The 18,021-nt window shown below is 38.9% G+C and overlaps 1 protein-coding gene across 8 annotated transcripts in view; it reads left to right on the top strand.

Annotated features, from left to right (window-relative positions):
• The window catches only part of TJP1 (tight junction protein 1), a 187,772-nt gene that overhangs the window by 27,967 nt on the left and 141,784 nt on the right, over positions 1-18,021 (top strand). For 2 of the 8 annotated variants that reach the window (XM_021532010.3, XM_021532008.3), the window contains exons 1-2: positions 724-1,179; positions 10,110-10,242. In XM_021532010.3, the coding sequence (XP_021387685.1) occupies positions 1,013-1,179; positions 10,110-10,242 (300 nt within the window). In that variant the 5' untranslated portion in view covers positions 724-1,012. Of the gene's footprint in view, positions 1-723; positions 1,180-10,109; positions 10,243-18,021 lie in introns of those variants that run through there. The other 6 variants (XM_021532014.3, XM_021532009.3, XM_021532016.3 and 3 more) reach the window with 4 other exon arrangements.

The raw sequence follows: 18,021 nt of genomic DNA, 5'->3' as shown, positions 1-18,021 counted from the left end.
TATCACTATGTGATTCTCAAACACAGTTCAGTTGTTTTCCTCACATGGAAATAAAATTAAAAAGGGGCCGCCTTCCTGTTCCCTGCGGCCTGACCAGGGTTTTAGGTGCTCGGGGTGGCTCCTATGTCCCGCAGCGGGAGCTCCGCAGCCGCCCTGCTGAGGGACGCGGCGGGCCGCGCAGTGCCCTGGTGCTCAGCACGGCTGGCCTCCCCCTCAGCTCGCCCGCACCTATCCTCGCCTCACCCCACCTCCTGCTGACCTTCCCCTCACGGGGCCGCCCCGGCAGGCGATGAGGCGTTCGCCCCGCCGCTCGGTTACTGGGACCCCACAACCGACACCGTTAACGGGAGGGCGATTACAATAACATGGGGCTCCTCTAGGCGCTAATGGGATTAGAGGCCAGGCCGGCGGGGCGCGGGCAGCGCTGCGGCCATGGCGCGCCTCTGATGGCGGGAGGCCAGCGCGGCGGCTGCGCCTCATGGGCGGGGGCGGGATACCCCAGGTAACCGGGGAGGGCAGGGGGCGGGAGCGCCCCGGCGGCGGGCAGGGATGGTGGGGAAGGCCTGCTCGCCCCGGGGGCGAGGGGAGGCAGCGGTCGCCCAGAGATAGCCCAGGTGAGGAGAAGGCGAAGCAGGGGGGCCTGGTCGGGGGCGGGGAGCGAGGCTTGGATGAGGGAGGCGCGGCAGTGGGTCGGGGGGAAAAGCGCGGGGGGCTGCGAGGAAAGGAGTGCGACAGCGGGAGGAGGAGAGGAGCGCGGGCCCGGGGGAGGGCAGAGCGCGGCGGGAGGCGGAGGAGAGCGTCAGCTGGAGCGGGGATAGCGGGAGCGCGGCGGGAGGCGGAGGAGGAGAGCGTCAGCTGGGGGCAGAGATAGAGGGAGTGCGGCAGGAGGAGGAGGAGAGCGTGAGCCGGGGGGGCAGAGAGAGAGGGAGCGCGGCAGGAGGAGGAGGAGGAGGAGGGGAAGAAGCGCGACGCAGGGACGGCAGATGCCTGGAAATAAAAATTTGATGATTGCATGCAGCGGCTGGAGAGACTCTGTCGGTGGCGGCGGCGGGGACGAGGCAGGGACAGGGGGGGCGACGGCAAAATGAAGTATCAGAAATACCTGACTGTCTTGCAGATGGCCATAGGGGTGACCGCCTCCAACAGGGGCAGTCTGATGCCCTTAAAGAGGAAGCTGTGGTGAGTAGGCACAAACGGGGCCGCGGGCACTGCGGGCCGGGCCGGGCCGAGCGCGGGCCGCGGCGGGACGGGCGGGCGCGGCGGCGGGGGGTCCCCGCCGACATGAGGGGCGCCGTGCCCAGACCCGGCCTGCGCCTCCCGGCCGGCATCGCCGGGCCACAAAGTTCCCGGCGGATTCGTCGCCAGCCGCATGGAGACGCCGGGAGGCGTCGGCGGTGCCGGCGGAGCTGTCCGCGGCCGGGGCAGGCTCCGCTGCCGCGGGGACGGCGCTGCCGGGGCCGGCGCGGCGGCAATGACAGCGCGGGCTGAGGCGCGGGAGCGGCCCCGGCGGGGGCACCGCTTGCGTGACAGCCCGAGTGCCGCCGAGGTAGCGCAGTGTGCTCCCGCCCCGGGCTGTGCGGAGCGGTCCCAGTTCCCTGCCCCTGCTGCTGCTGACAGGTGTACCGAGAAAACGGGAACAAGGAGACGCAGGTCCAATAGATTAGTGAGCGCCAGACGTAGTGCTGTTCAAATACGGTCGTTTTAAACCCTGCGTTTCCTCTCACTGATTCTCACTCCTTTTGTGCTCGCTGGTTGTGTGCTGAACTGATTTTTCTGGATGAATCAACAACATGTTATGAAAAATGTATTAAAGTGTAGTGGTGTAATGTGGGTGAGTAGGGCACCGACAGGCGTATGGCACTGCAATACCCAGTCACTCGTGGGCGGGCAGGAGCCCACTGTTAGCTCCATGGGAGCAGCGGGATGTGTGTCATCAGCAGGGCAAGTCGTAAGGAGGAAAAATTGTCAGATCTTCTGCGATGTCAATCACTAATTTGTACACTGAGACTTTCTTACTGAAAATAACCAGGAGTAATATTGAGGTGGTAGTGGTCATACAGTTTTCTTTCACTGTACTTACCTGGCCCTAGTGAAGCAAAGTGAAGCATCAGAGAAGGCACGATAGGTCATTTTATTTAAACATAGATAGTTGGCAAATAAAAATATTTTCATGTCAGCAGCTGTAACAAAAATGGGCCTTACATGAATTGTAGAATGTGAGGTTTTTAATACTTTGCTTTTCCCCCCAGTTTCCGCTAGTATAGACAGTGTCAAGAAAATGTAGCAATTGAAGAAATATAATGTGGAACTAGTAAGCTTTCTGTCATTAATTCCAGATCATGCTATTCCTTAGATAGAACAGTTTGATGAATCTGTTCATCCTGATCATAAAGAAAAAAAATCAAATGAAGTTTTTGACAAAAATGTGTTATCATGAAGACAAGTTTTATTACATTTAATCAGGTGTTTTTACAATGTATTTGGTGGTTTGATTCTCATTATGTAAGTTACATAAAGTGTACCATACCTTTTTTATTCTCCTCAAATGCCACACCTGTCTGTGTGCAGCAGTGGATGCAGTTGTGTGTTACATCTTTTGAGAAGTTTCATTATGGAAAATGTAACAATGGCAGTGTTCTATTTAATATTTCGTATGTCTTCTTGGAAGTGTTTTGTTTGCTGGCATGTTAAGGGAAAGATATATGTGTGCTTTAAAAATAAATCTGAAAGGACCTGATTCAACTCCTATTTGTCTTCAGTTTGAGTTAGATCAGCTCTATATTGTCCTGTTTCATGGTGAGATTCTGTGCTTTTTGAGGTACAGGAAAATATTAGAGTGGCTCCACACTAATACATACCACAAGCATTGCATTTCATAACATTTCTAACTTGACATCATGTTGCTGCAATGCAATACTGTGTGAAGATTTAATTAACTGAAAGTGTTAAAGAAAAATAAGGCAAACTTTTTTCTTTTAATTTTAGGGAAATGTGTGAATTACTTGAGCATTTAAAAGTATGTCTTTGGGATGTTCTTATTAATAGGTGACATAATATGTATTCTCATTTTCTAGAAGAACTTTAATAGCATTAGGCATTATCTGTATGGATAGATTTTATATTTATGGATGAAATACTATTTTCTGATGCACTTAGAGAAATTCTTAAAGATACTTTGTCATGTTAATTTTTTCTTATTTTTGCACAATCTTTATCAAATAATGCATTACGAAAATCTTAGAAAATATTTTGCTGTTACTCAAATCAATGCAATATTTGTGTATATTTACAATACATAAACCAAAAGCATATTCCAATACTGTATCATTGGAAATCTCAAAAATACCTTAAAAAACCCATATAAATCTATAGTCATCTCTAGTCAGAGGGTGCTTTTGAATCTATTTTTATTTGCTTATTTTAAAAAACTTAATAAAATCTGTTTAACCAATGAGATTCATAAACTCTTTCATATGTAAATCCATATTGTAAGTGGAAATGAAGATATAATTTAATAAAGATGGGTTAAAATGCTCATCCATTTGTTTGTGGAGATAATCCACCTGAATCCTACTGAAAGAAAATGAAAAAGGTAGCAGCAATGTTTTATTTCTTTAGGGAGCATCTGTCACTCCAGTTTTCTCATGCTTTCCTCCCCACCAAAACGTTTTTCCTATTCTGTGATGCAAGGAAGCAGAGCTACAAATGAAAATACCCATGTCTTACGATGGGTCAAGAATAAATAGTTATTATGTGACTAAGAATAAACCAGGTAGTTAGAGAGAAGGAAGCTATGCCACAGGCTTGCAGTAGGAGATGGAGGAGACAGAAACCTGCTTTGTGTGGAGTTCATAATTTTATGATGAGGTTTACTTGGGGCAGTAGTTCTGGACTTGGTGCTGGAGGAAGCTGCTGGAGTCCTGAACTGCTGATTCAGACCCTTTCCTGTGTGTGTGCAGTGTTGTAATCTAATATGTAGGAGCCTAAATGAGATGAGTAGGATGTTTTTAATCCTCTTGCTGGAGGGACAGTATTTGGATACAAAACCCACCATCATAACTCTGCTAGTACAGGTAGAGTGCAGCAGGGACTATCATCTACAAAGGTGGTTAAGAAAAAACTGACAGCTGAATTTGGAGTAGTTTAAAAATAGTAAATTTTTATAAATATTTACTGAAATCCCGATATGTGCAACCTGAGTCCTTTTACAATAGAGAAATGCTAAATCACATTATTAAGGGGAGTTACAGAGGTAGACCATAATTTCTTGTCAAACTGATTATTATGTTTCTCTGCTGCAAGGAGAAGATAGCAGGCAAATAAATAAATAAATGAAAAAAAAAAAAACAACAACAAAACCCCAAATAGGATATTCTGTCGATTCTAATAGTTCTTCTCAGTAATGTTCCCTTCTGTTTCTCATGGCATTTGCTTTTACTCTGAGAGTTTCTGTGCTTTGGTGAACACCCCTGCTGCTCCCCTTGGTGCAGGGGAGTGCAGCATTATGAAAAAAGGCAAAAAGCTCAGTTAGTGATAGGTTTTCATTGGGAAGATTATGGAAATAACTGAGACTGTTCCATATTTACATTCTTCTAAGAATAATTGGTAGTTTTCTGAGGCAATCTAGGTTACAGAAAAGAATGCAGATGCAGTGCACTACAGAATTTGAATTTTGATAGGATCCAGTTCCCCTGTTTGGTGCTGTTGTTAAAAGAATGTGTGATATGGAAGCCTGGAGGTTAAATAATTGCTGCTTCTTGCAAGATACTGCGCAGGCACATTTATTTTCAAACATAGGAGTAAACTTATTTGAAATCAGTGAGGAGTAACCAGCATGTATGGAATTAAGCACTGAATGCTTTTGTCTCAGAGTCTTTGTATTTAAGCTGGGTCTTGGCTGTAGAAGCCTAGGCTTATAATGAAGAATGTTTGTTTTATCATTAGGACCATCCCTAGGGAGAAAAGTGTCATTGTTTGTTTATATTCCAAGTAGTGTCATATTTAGTATAATTAAATAATGGAAAATGTCACCTTAATGTAGGAGAAAGAAAACGTTCAAGATTGATCTTCTTGGTGTCTCTACAGAAGTCTGTGGAAAAGTACAGATCTTCAGAATGGATATTTTCCATTTTTTATTACTGGTTCCAGTGAATATTGTTTGAAATAAGGATAAAAATTTCAATTTAGCCCATTTTAAAGCTTTATTTATGTTGCAAGTTAATTAGTACTTTTTTTTTTTCCTGAGGGAGACATGGATAAGGATCCATCCTTAGAATCAACATACTTGCAGAGGTGCACAAGAATTCAGCACAGCAACTGAGTGCTTGGTGTCTCTAACATTGTTTCAAACTTGCCTTTTATTTTCTCAAACAAATATTGAGTAACTATAGTTGTTAGGATTTCCACTCTGGTTAGAAGGAGTAAATTTCAGCTTTTCCAGTCTTGTGTTTGGGTGGTGCTGAGGAAGCCTGGCTTCTAATGGGAGGTATAATAATTATGGGAATTTTATACATCTCTCAGCTGAGATCTGTGTAGCTACCAGAGGCAGAAGTTTCTGAGAAGTTTGCCTTCGATGTTGCTACAAGAACTTAAATGCTTTCTTTATAGGATAGGCAGGCAACTTGCAGTATATGAAAAGTGTAATTATTATGTCACCATTAGAAGCTTTGTTGAGGCTGCATAGTTGTGAAAACCTTGTCCACTCTGCATTAACTCTAGCACTAAAACCGCACTTGGAAAACAAATACAGAAAATGTGTAATTTCAAGACATTTTTTAAACATTCTGATTCTGAGTTTTATAAAATTGTTCAGAACTATAATCACTGACCAAGAAGAGAGTTTATTAAGTTCTTGAAAGATTAAATTAAGATGACATTAGTAATTTCAGGCATAATTAAACTATAAAAAAATCAGGTAATATTGAGATTTGTTATAAATAGCAATTGTGTGTGAGTAGACTATAAATATAGCTTTTACTCATAAATTCATATTATACTCATACCATCTGATTATTTTATAATATGTATTAAGTCATTAGCCCTTGATATGACACTTCACCTTGAAGTCACTGTTGCACGTTATTTTGTTAAGCTACTGTGCTTGTCAGTAGAATACAGATAGTGAAAGTTTAAGTTTTTGCTTATTTTACAAACTAGAGAAATAATTTAGAGTCATGGTTATGTAATGTGATATATGATCAGGAAGCAGTCAAGGTCAATGAAACCATTGTAAGAATTGTGGGTAATAAATAAGAGCCTCAGACTCCAAGTGGGATATACAAAATGGTTCAATTTTACTTGACTAATATTTTCAAAAGTTAATGAATTAGGTGTCTTAATTTAGGATTCCTGTGATGAGCTCCATTAAAAAGGTGCTATGTTTCCAGAATATTAAACACACAGAAACAGCAAATTTGAAGCAAGGTGTCAGGAATTGTTCACTACCTTCAAAGATCCTTTTGCTATATTCTACTTTTTGAAGCCCTAGACTTTCTTGAACATATCATTCCTAGGCTTTTGTTCAAGGGTACTTGCTTTAAAGTAGTTGATGGCCTCCAGAATCTTTAAAATGGTTCTTACATATTTTTCTCCTTTAGCCTGTGATAATTCCTCTATACTCCTGATGCAGGTATTACAGTGACTTAGCAATTCACTTATCAATTTCCTATTAATATTGTATTAATTTGGAGATTCAAATAAAAGTTTAAAGGAGACAAGCAGATGCAGCAAATTTTATTAATAAGTGTTTTTTTACACTTAAGGTTCAGATGCCAGAACCATAGAGCATTGCATTATAGTTTCAATATTCACTTAAAAAGAATAAAGTTTGTTTCTATGATTACAGTGAACACTTTGGGAACACAAAGCATGATTCAAAAGAGAGAAGGATTTAAAAAATATGTTTTCCAGACGTTTTAATAATTTCATTTTGAGTCAATCTCAAGACACTTTGGTCTTTTTCTCATGACTTTGCACTCATGTGGATTTATTTTGGAACTTTATATTCTGAACTTTTGAGGTGTATTCACTGTGAAAATCACTAGTATTTGATGGAGTTCCTGTTGCAATACTACAGGAGTGCTTCTGGAAATGGATTCTTGAGAGTCTCATTGCTGCATCTGGCATTCTGCAAAGCCTGGGTAAAAGTGGTCCAAGTCTGTCTCAGGTGTGTTATTGCTTCCCTTTGCTGAGACTGTGGGAGGAGTGGAGGCCCTGGAGAAGCTGGTAGTTAATTGGTTTGCACTTGTCCTAAAGTCTCTTCAACCACAGAGTCAAAACCCCTGTGATGCTGTCAGTATGGATATCTTGCCTCAGATCCTTCCTTTGGTGTACATACAGTGTAAAGCTTCCCAATGCCCAATATCAATGATATTGATTGGATTTTTCTTTGGTGTTAAATAATACTTTATTTGCTAGTAAAGAGATCTAGAAATTAATGATTTTGTAAAGGATGGGAGGAAATAGATAAATACTGATACTCCTTCTCTATAATTATATTTTGTAACTTTAAAAAGACTTTTCTGTATCTTAGAAGCTAACAAGTAACAGCCATAATTTATTCCCCAGCAGAATGAAATGATAGCTGGATTCCAGTGACAGCAAGTTCATTTTTTCAAGTGACTGTAAAGGTGAAGCTCCTAAACAGAAGGGCCTTTAAAAAATACCAGTAGTGTAGTTCTTAAAACTGTGTAGCTTTGATTAGCTTGTTATTTGTGTTTGTTTGGGTTTTTCCATGTAAGTAGTTTTCTTTTTTTTTTTTTTTTAATAAAGGCTTGTCAGTATCAGAAAACATAAAAATATTTGCAGCTTTAAGAAATGCACATTTGTGGGTAAGGCCCTAAAATAAATGGCTTGAAATGTTATTCAAAATAAGGAAAAGCCCAGTGTAGCTTTCAGCTGTTTAACTTTTCTATTAAGTATAAGGAGGAAGTCTAAATTGCCAAGCCTCTAATTCATCAGAGGTGGATTTGAAGATTAATTAACCCAAATTATAAGTAATGGAGTAGGCAGCCCTCAAAGATTCCCTGTAGAGAGAATAAACGGAGACTCTGACAGCAGGGGAACAATTGATCTCTCAGAGGGCTCCAGCATCTGCATCTGCCATGGACACAGAGTGTGTTCAGTTAGGTACTTGAGCAGAGATGTTCGGAGTGCTCTGTTACAGAAGAGACATCATAAATGTCACTGTCTGTGCAACAAGATAGAGACTGAGCAGTTGTCTTTCTTTGGAAATCTGTCCTGGTAATTCTTGAAGACATTTTAGCAGGGAATCCATGGCGTTCTTGAAGTTTCTGCTGTGTGAACAAATATGTTACTGTAGTAGGCAGGCATGGTTCTCAGAATTCAATCCATATAAGATTAGACAAAGAATTCCAGTGCAGTCTCAGCAGGAGTTTCATATTGTAATTAAGTTGTATGGATATTATATTTATGTTTTCTGGTAGAAATTTGCAGTTTAAAGTTGGCAATAAAATAACCCAAGGGGAAAACCTATCTAAACCAAATTACTATGTTATCAAGAGAACTTAGAGCAAGCTGTTTGTATGTAGGTCTGTCTGCATGTGTAAAAACCCCCCAAAATCAGGCATCTGAAAATGAAATAGTGATTTGGTAGTTGCAGTAATTCAACAACAACAACAACAACAGCAACAACAAAAAAAAAAAAAAAACCCCACACCAAAAAACAAACAAACAAAAATACCCACCAAAAAACCCCCAAAAAAACCCAAAACCAAAAACACCCAAACAAAAAAAAAAACCAACAAAACAAAACACAAAAAAAAAAAACCCAAATAAAAAGGGATTTATCTTTATAAAGTGAATAAGAGATTTGAAAAGATTTGCTTTAATTTTCAAGTTTGGATATTGTAACTTCTCCCTAGCTGTCCCATGGCTATGTTATCCTGACTGTGACGTTGTATAGACCTGGAAGTCTTGCTGATCAAACAAATGCATTCAGCATGTGGTTATTGTATTTTGTATTGTGTGCTTCAGGAACTGATGTGGCCCACTATGCAATGTCCTGTTTTGGTGATGCATATGTTTAAGACATCTCCACCTTTCTTTCTTTTTTGCACAAACATTTATGTACATAAAGAAGCTGTTAATTCTAAGTAAAAGAACATAAAAAATCCTAAAGTATTTTTTATGAGAAGAATCTTAATGGGTTTTGAGAGAAATACAGAGCTGCTGTCCAAAGACTGGGGAAATGCAAAAAAAACTTATTATTTCTTTCTTGTTTAAGCTGTTTTTTTATATCATCTATGGCTGCAGTTGAAAAATAATATGAAATAAGTGTAAATCTGTGCATGACAAGTTCAAGTTTTTAGGTAATTCTTGGTGAGTGTATTTGCTGGAATAGGGTTTTCCTTAAGTGCCAGTCTGACTAGGGACTATTTTGTATTTGAAATATTCCTGTCACAAATCCTAATACACATAGTTAATTGTTAACCCCACTTAGTTCTGCTCATTAGTGATTTCCAACAAGGTCATTGAAATATGGGTTTCTTCATCCAAATGTTTTCGTTATGGACTCCCCTTAGTACTATGTGTAGATTACAATATGATGAAAGGCATTATCAAGTTGCTTAATATATTACCCCTATAACTTTAACAGATGCTATTAATGTCATTATTGTTGGTTGTTACTCATTGCTAGAATAGCTGAAGCACCATCAGCACTCAAACTGGAAAAGGTCAAAAGCCAAATACTGCCAGGCCTCCTGGTGATTTAACTGACAGCCATCAGTGTGTGTCACAGGACTTGGGTTTCCACTGAAGAAAAAAAAGAAAAATAGACCTTCTAAATTTTCAGAAGTAAAATATATTTTTCTAGAATGTATCTTCTTTTCTGATTCTACACAATTTTGTACAAAAAAGATAACTTCAGAACATTTTTGATAAAATCTACAAGCAGTGTGGTCTTGATGGGAGCTAGACTTCTGCATACTTGTGATCTTATTTTGGCACTTAGTGATTGAAAACTGTCACTTAGAATGACATTTCTTATATGTATGGCATGGTAATGTGTTTTCCTTTGTAAATGTTTTACTTTAAGCAAATAAAAGAATGTATTCTGTGTCTGATATGTGGCTCTTTTTGTTTGGCAGGGTAACTCCATCTTCCGAAAATCCCAATGGTGCTACCTGTAGTGTAAGTCAGGGAAAGCCCTCTTTAAGAAGAATAAAAGGGAGAATACACAGAAGCAAAAGTCTTGATAGCATTGATTTCTGTGAATTCACTGTAAGTACTATATCTTTTACATTTCTCCTCTATGAAGTTAAGAGAACCTTACAAAGAAAGCAGTTTGCTTCTTACATTTGGTTTACCTGTATTTAATTTATTGCATTGTATTTAATGTTTTAAATGCCTTACTACACTGCCAGGTATTATGAGCAGTGATGTCACTTATATGATTGGTGATGTACAACTACATTCTTGTTCTTCAGTGACCATGAGATAGAAATATCTATGTCAAATTTTAAAATTGTTGCCTCTGTAAGATTAAGAAATTTACTGCAAATGGAGTAAATATGAAAAACTAAATACAATTTCAAATTTTATTTTTATATTGAGATTTTGGAAATTGCGTTTAAAGTCAAACATGACTTTTTACAAAACCCAAAAAACTATTTCAGTTGCATATGGCTATAATAAAGTGCTAGAAAAAGAAATATATTTTTCTAAAGGATATGTATGCTTATAGCACTTGAAAGCTGGTATCACAAGTGATGGGTTACTTCAATTAGGCAGTACTGGTATATTCCTTTTCTATTCTCTTTGGTTAGCGGGTAGATGTGTTTGTGTTGCAGTTTTGGAAACTTCAGTGTGGTCATGGTAAAGAACTATGACAACCTCCCAACTAACTGGGGGGAATTTGGCCAAAACAAATTATATTCTGATAAGTTAAAATAATTTACTCTTTAAGTATTTAAACAATGTCAAAGAATATGTTGAATTACAGACTTGTTATGAAATATGAGCATGAAAGAGCTAAAAATTATGTGCTGTCTTTAAAATGTAGAAATCAATAGTGATATGTAGATATTGTCTGGCATTGCATAGTGCTAGAAACAATATCACTATAATATTCAGATGGGATTTGGGGAAATATCTTTAAGGCATAACAGTGGTTTGAGTGTGCTGTCTTTCAGTGGGGTGTTTTTCACAGATGATGCCAGTAGCATAATTGGTATTTTTTTCCTCAGGACAGCTTTGTTTCTAATTGCAAAGTCTCAGAGCGCTATCTTGGGACAAAGAGCTTGTTGTTTGCTGTTGAAGGAAGTAATGAAGTTACTGGGAAGGATTTGGGATGCAGTGTGTTGTATGGTGCCCAGATCCTTCTGGGGCTGGCCAGTCCTGCGTGGCCGTGTGCCCTGGCTGGGGAGTGCGAGGGAGCCGTGCTGGGGCTGTGCTGCCTCCATCCCACTGCCTTTGGTGTGTCTGTGCTAACTGTTGTCACAGCACTGATCCTGCTGTGATCATTGCTCTGCTGAAGGTTACAAATTCCCCTAGGGAGCAAAATTTCTTTCTGCTATATGGGTCTTCATCTGTGTGGTCCTATTAAGGAGTTTTATCTAAATCTATCTCTACTCTTGGGGCCTTCAAAGAAAAAGAGATTATAGCCAACGGTAAAAAGAATTTCTTGCATGCCATAGAACCTTTGCAAAGAGGTTCAAGACAGATAATAATGGGCATGTCTGTATTTGTAGCATACATATGTAGAGTATGTAATGTATAAATTCATACATTAATAGCTAAGTATTGATAATTGGGATCAGTAAAGGAAGTCAGCTTTTTCTGAGGTCCCATGTTAAAGGATGATACAGATTTAAATAGCTAAGCACACAAATCAGAGTTAAAAATATGGATTTTCTTGCTGCTACATGATTTAGAATCATACTGAAATATTTCTTGATATTGTATAATTGCGGTTTTATTGTTCTCAAATTGTGATTAAAAATAGATCTAAAGAAGTAATTGAGTAAATTAGTATGCCTAAATCTTTCAAGAGTGCTCTCAGAATGGAACATTTTTCATGTTAAGTGTCTTCAGCTAGTTAAAACACTTAGGCACTAGCAGACAGAAAACAATTAAAAATAAAAATTAAAGCACAAAGAAGCTTTTTTAAATGTTATCTTTACAACTATTTTATGCTGTAGTATATTCATTTTATGCACAGCAAAGTGAAAAGTTTCATATTTAAATATGTGGATAACTTATATGCTGACAGCATCCAGTGAACTGTTGGTTTTTTTTCATTATGTTATGAGAATGATATCCATTAATAATTCTTAATGTTGCTGGATTTCACTTTAAAATTAGTAATGTCAACATACATCCTAAACTAACCTTTTTTTGAAACCTTTTGTTTAAAGGTTTCACTCAGCAAATTCTTACTGAGGACAAATTCTAACAGCAGAAAGACGTAAAAAATAACTTATGCTTTCTTTTCTTGAAGTGAATAAATGTGTCCCCAGTGGGGAAGTTCTGCATTTCAATGCAGTATGCCCATACAAAAATTCAATAAATGAAAATGCTATATTTACTACTTGACTGTGACTTCATCTGAAGCTGGTGACAAGTTGTAGGAGCTGAGTTAAACTGGGAGGCTCATTAAAAAATAGGTTTATTCTTTGCAAGGGAGGGAATAACTACTGAAGAGCCTTTTGCACGAGTAAAATTTCAACAGAGGCCAGGGAGGGACTACCATGGGTGCCTTCAGAGGGTTGTCTAGGCAAGGTGATGCTGCCAAGTCTGTTGTTTACTGCAGTTAGTAACATATGAAGTTTGTGATATTAATATCTTTTGATTATACCTGTGGCTCTTTGTATGGGTGATCTACCTAAAAGTGCAAGAGAGCTCCTTGCCTGTGGAACCTCAGTATCCAATGGCCTGCTGCTGCAGTGACCCACTGCAAGCCTCAGGGATTTGGATGTCCCTGCTCAAGGCCAGACTGGATGGGGTCCTGGGCAACCTGATCTAGTGGATAGCATCCCTGCCCATTGTGAGGGGTGGGAACCAGGTGACCTTAAAGGTCCCTTCCAAGCCAAGCCATTCTATGATTTGTGTGGGACTGTCAAAGCACACAATTCCCAGCTGGTGCACTGCATACTTGTATTAACATCCCATACCTGGCCCACCTGTATTAAGCTCACAACACCCTTCCAGAAGTGGTGAGAGTCTGCAGAATTGATGACAAAATCTCAATTTTATTTCTTAGTGATACGTCTGCTGTCTTAAGTGGATGATACTGGGGTTTGGAAATTATGCTTCCTTTTACCATTTTGCTAAGGCAGCAAGTGAGAAGATAAAGTGATGAAATTATGTTAAGCCACAGAGTGATAGCACAGCAACTCCCTTTAAATGTGTATCCATTTTCAACTTCTTGCACCCTTTTTCTTTTCTTTATCCTCTCCATGTATTAGCAGTACCACTTAGTCAGATTAGCACCTTTTCTCCCAAAGTAAGTCAAATCTGTTTTATTGCCCTTCAGTTCTTCTTTAAAGGAGTACCATCATGCTATGCTGTGCCAGTTATTAGTCCTTGCAAAACTCAGTTTTAGTGGTATGTATAAAAGAATATATTATGTATTTTATGTTGAATATTGGCAAATAGTTATTTTCAACCCAGAAATGTTGCAGAACTCCTAGTCTACATTGTGGAAAAAGGAAGAAAAGATAAAGAATAGCATTATCAGCTCTTGGGGACACATGTGGAATACCTACTTCCTTGTAGATTGACCTTGTTGTACTAGTGTTCCATTACATCCATATTTTAATCTTTGTTACTCTGAAACAAACCCTGGCTTTGTACATGCTACCCCAGATAGCAGCATCACTTCTGAGCCCAATTCGTCAACAGGGCTTTTGTTGTACTAGGCATTGTGCAAACATGAAGTGTTTACTCTCAAGGACCTTCCACTCTATTTCTAATAATAGGTAAGATGTGACTAAACTTTGGTTCTTTAGCTGCATATGGCTCTGAAGTGCTGCACTGATGCTAGGGCTTCTGAAGGTCATGTTGGGATGCAGGTGCATTTTGGGGCTGCCCTGCCTGATAGAGCCCTGGGAGTCATCCTCCTCTCTGGTGTGTGAGCTGCCTTGGAAGGCTGTGTGACAGCTCGGAGGTGTTTGAATGGATCTCGTGGTTGCTGCCTGTATGACAGCTTTTGAGCAGGTCTCACAGCACTACAAACACTGACCACCCCTACAATGTATAGATGCAGAGAACTGTTCCCTTCTTTTCCTTTTAATCAGTGCTGATGTTTTCTGGGAAAGGGAGACTTTGAAAGCTTTTGTAAGGAGCTCATACAATGAATTTTATGTCTAAGATACCTTTTAGTTTTGTAGCTCGTTGATTGGACTTGAGAAATTAGTGCTTAATGAAATCAGCACCTTGAAAAGAGTATTTTTAAAGGAGTGAAAATTTAAGCCTTTCCTGCTAAAATCAGCCTTCAGACAAAGGAGTTTGTCTTGGAAATCAGAGCACTGCCATTATTTCCAATATGAACAAGTCCAGTGCTGGAGGCAGCTGGTGCTGGCCTGCTCTCACTAAACGTGCACACAGCTAGGTTCAGTTCACCTGCAGCTGGAGCAAAGCAGAAAAACTCCAGTGTACTTCCATTGGAGTTAAAAGCCAAGGAATAATTTTGCAAAATGTTATACCAACACCGGTTTCTTTTCCTCGCTTTTCCATTTCTTTCCAGTAATTCCTTTTTCAGGTGCATTGTTTTGTCTCTCTTTGCATATACTGCCAATGAAGTGATGTTGGCTAGAATCGCTGTGCACTAGTGCTTTAGAGGTCTGTGATGTCAGTGTGTTAAGCACAAAAGTAACACAGTAGGGTAGGAGACTGCTGAAAAGAGGAGGAAAGAAAGACAGCTAAGAGCAGTCTGAAATAAAGCACTGTGGAATGCATGACAAAATGGAAGATGCAACAAAGGAGGAGATAATCAAAAAGTGAGAATTAGCTAATGTGCTGTTGCCTTCCTTAGATGGGGAACACATATTCACCCTGAATAGTAATTTTTAGTGCACTGTAGTAAGTGTTATGCCTTTGAATGGGGGGATGATACCTTGTATAATTTCTTGCATAGGAGCTGCAGAAACTTGGTATTTCTGTGTGCTTGCCTGCTCTCATTAGCAGGATGGAGTGATTGACCTGGCATGCTCTGTGGGGGTGTGTGCCCAGCATGTTCTCTGTGCACCCAGCACTCGGGGAGCAGCTCCCTGGCAGTGGCTGTGGCATTGTGCTGTTGCTGCTCTTTCACGTACTTTATAGTTTCTAATGAAGTTTCAAGGCTCTTTAGAGGCTTTAGTGATTAACTTTAATGGATGTTTGTGATGACATTCTTATTTCACTTCCCCAATCACCTTGGTAGATTTTTATATCATACAGCAGGCTTAGAATCCATTTGGTGTTGGAGATATCCTTACCAGTGTGTTGGATAACTGCTGCTGTGAGTAGCCCCATTCCCCCAGTGAAAAAAATGCAGTTATCAAAACATAATACTGCACTATACTGGTTAACCTGTCATGGAACATATTGCTGAGCAAGGTAGTCTAGCCTGTACTGAAGTCAAGATTTATTGCAGTTTTTTATTTAATTTTATCTATTGCAAATTCATCTTCCCATTGAATCATCTCACAAATTACTTCTGAGGTGGTAGATATTTAGTAATTTAATTTTTGTTTTCCTTTTTAAAATAAAATTGTTCAGGTTTTATATTTCCATTTATCTTGATTTTCCTGCTGAATATCTTAGTTTGAATATGTGTCTGTAAAACTTGTAAAATAAGAAATTAATAATAGCACAAATGGTATGTATCAGAATCAATTTCTTAGGATGGAGACATAAGGGCGCTCATGTTCTTTAAAAAGTCCTGCAGGTATTTTGGTTATCTCTGTAGAAGTGGAAGGAAGAACTCATTAGCACAGCTGGAGCCTTGTGGATGCCCTTAATTTGTTACTGTTCAGAGAAGTGTGGTTGTTATGCAGCTGTTTCCAAAATTTAAATCCTCTCTAGTAGCTTAGTCTTGCTTCACAATATTGTTGTTGTACTGTTACCCATTTATTATAATAATTTAATCTGTTGATGGTGTATGAACAGTACAGACTTGATACAGTTTTGGCCAGTTTATTTTACCCAAGATAGTTTAAATTATTAAGAAAAACCCAGAATATTTAAGCAGATTACACATTTTACAGTTAATGAAATGAAAATACATCTTACATGTGTATTTTTATTGGTCAAGTATATAGAAAAGAACTCAAAAATACACATATTACTAGTTTTAATATATATATAGTTTTAAATATGGGGAAAAAGAGTTTAACTGGAAAAATTTTGGAAATATAATACTGATGGAAAGAGAAAGAAACTGGAGGCTTTTGATCCAAGATTACGACTCTTCTGGGAAATAGGAGTGTATTTTCAGCATTGTTTATTCTGTCATCTTGCTTTTTATTTAAAAACAAATCCAAAGTTTTATGTAAGAGCTATTCTAAATGTCAAAGCAAATTATTAAGTCTCAAGCATAACACTAGGTGAAGCTTATACAGCCTTAAGATTAACCTAAGGAAGTTAACCATAAATGAACAAGTAATTTAATTTGCTAAATTCTGAATTGTGATTGACCTTGATTTGTGTTTCTGAATTGATTCAGACTGATTGATTTACATTTCTCCACAAATTCAGTTTTCCAGTTTAAGTCTACCAAGGATGTTAACTGATAACTGTGTTTACATTTAGTATTAATTAGAAATATACTTTTAGTATATTAAAGTGCATCTTTTAGGTTATTTTTATTTCTTCTCAGAATGGCACTGTGAATTTGGGCAGATGGAGCTGTACTGAAATGCTCTTTGGCATTTGTTAGAGTAATACCTGCTTGATTACTCCACCACCATTATCCTTGGCGGACAATTGTGACTTGTCAGGTCCATCATCTCTTAAAATGTCAAAAGATATGTAGGCCATGGTGTGGTTTGTCTTTAGGTTACATAATATCAGCTCCTCTTTGTGTGGTGGTGTGGGATGCTGTTGTTGATGCTATTTAGTTTCAATATCACTGCCCACCTGCCAGCTAACTGCAGCCTCCAGAAGAATGAGGGTCCAATTGTTTGTCCTTCAGCTAGCCCAGAGGTGGAGGGAAGCAGAGAGGTGATTCAGAATGACCACTATCCCTGCTTTTCAGATACTTCTGAGCTCCTTTGAATGTCTCCATTCCTGAGCTGAACTCTGTATGGAGCCACATGATGATCAGTGTTGTATTAAAGCAAATTGATGGAATGACTCAGGGAAAAGTGTAATGCTCATATAAATGTAAGCTTCTTTAGGTCAATGCTAAAGTAATTTTTTTTTCTGAAAAATCAAGGTTTCTTATTGTAGATTAGACACCTTAATGTTTTGTTAGGCATTAGATACTTATGTAGTAAATAATTGTTTCTGTCCAAAAGAATTTTATGTGAGTGAATCTAAACTGGCTTTGAGTCTAAGTGCATTTATCTTTCATGCCAAAAATTCTTCGCAGATTTATTTCTAGAGTAGAAGTTAAGATTATATTGCTCAATCTATTTTCCTGTTATTGATAGATTTTATTTGTTTGACCTTTCTCCACTGTTGTGCTCAAAAAGAGGCAGACTTGTTATATATGAGAAAGCAAAAACTGCAACAATTTCTATTGCAGGCTCTCAGCCTTGTGCTTAAAAATAGCAAATAGCAGAAGTGTCAGTATGAGTGGCTTTTCAAATATATCACTAGAATGTATATGCTAGTAGCATGTCTGTTTTAATATTTTTATTAGGTTGCTGGAGTTTTTTTTTTGTTTAGGTTTGTTGGATGTTTGGGTTTTTTGGCTTTTGCTTTTTTTTTTTTTTTTTTGCCTCACTAGAACTGTTTCCCCTTGGAAGCTAGATTTTGGGTGATTCATTCTAATGGCTTTTAAAAGTTGATTTTTATTATTAAGCAAAATATGTTGTTTTTGTTTGGAAAAGCTGCTTGGAAACGTCTATCATTAAA

Source organism: Lonchura striata, chromosome 11 (assembly GCF_046129695.1).
Source record: "Lonchura striata isolate bLonStr1 chromosome 11, bLonStr1.mat, whole genome shotgun sequence".
In the NCBI taxonomy this organism is placed as follows: domain Eukaryota; kingdom Metazoa; phylum Chordata; class Aves; order Passeriformes; family Estrildidae; genus Lonchura; species Lonchura striata.
This window is presented reverse-complemented; position numbering and strand designations above follow the sequence as displayed.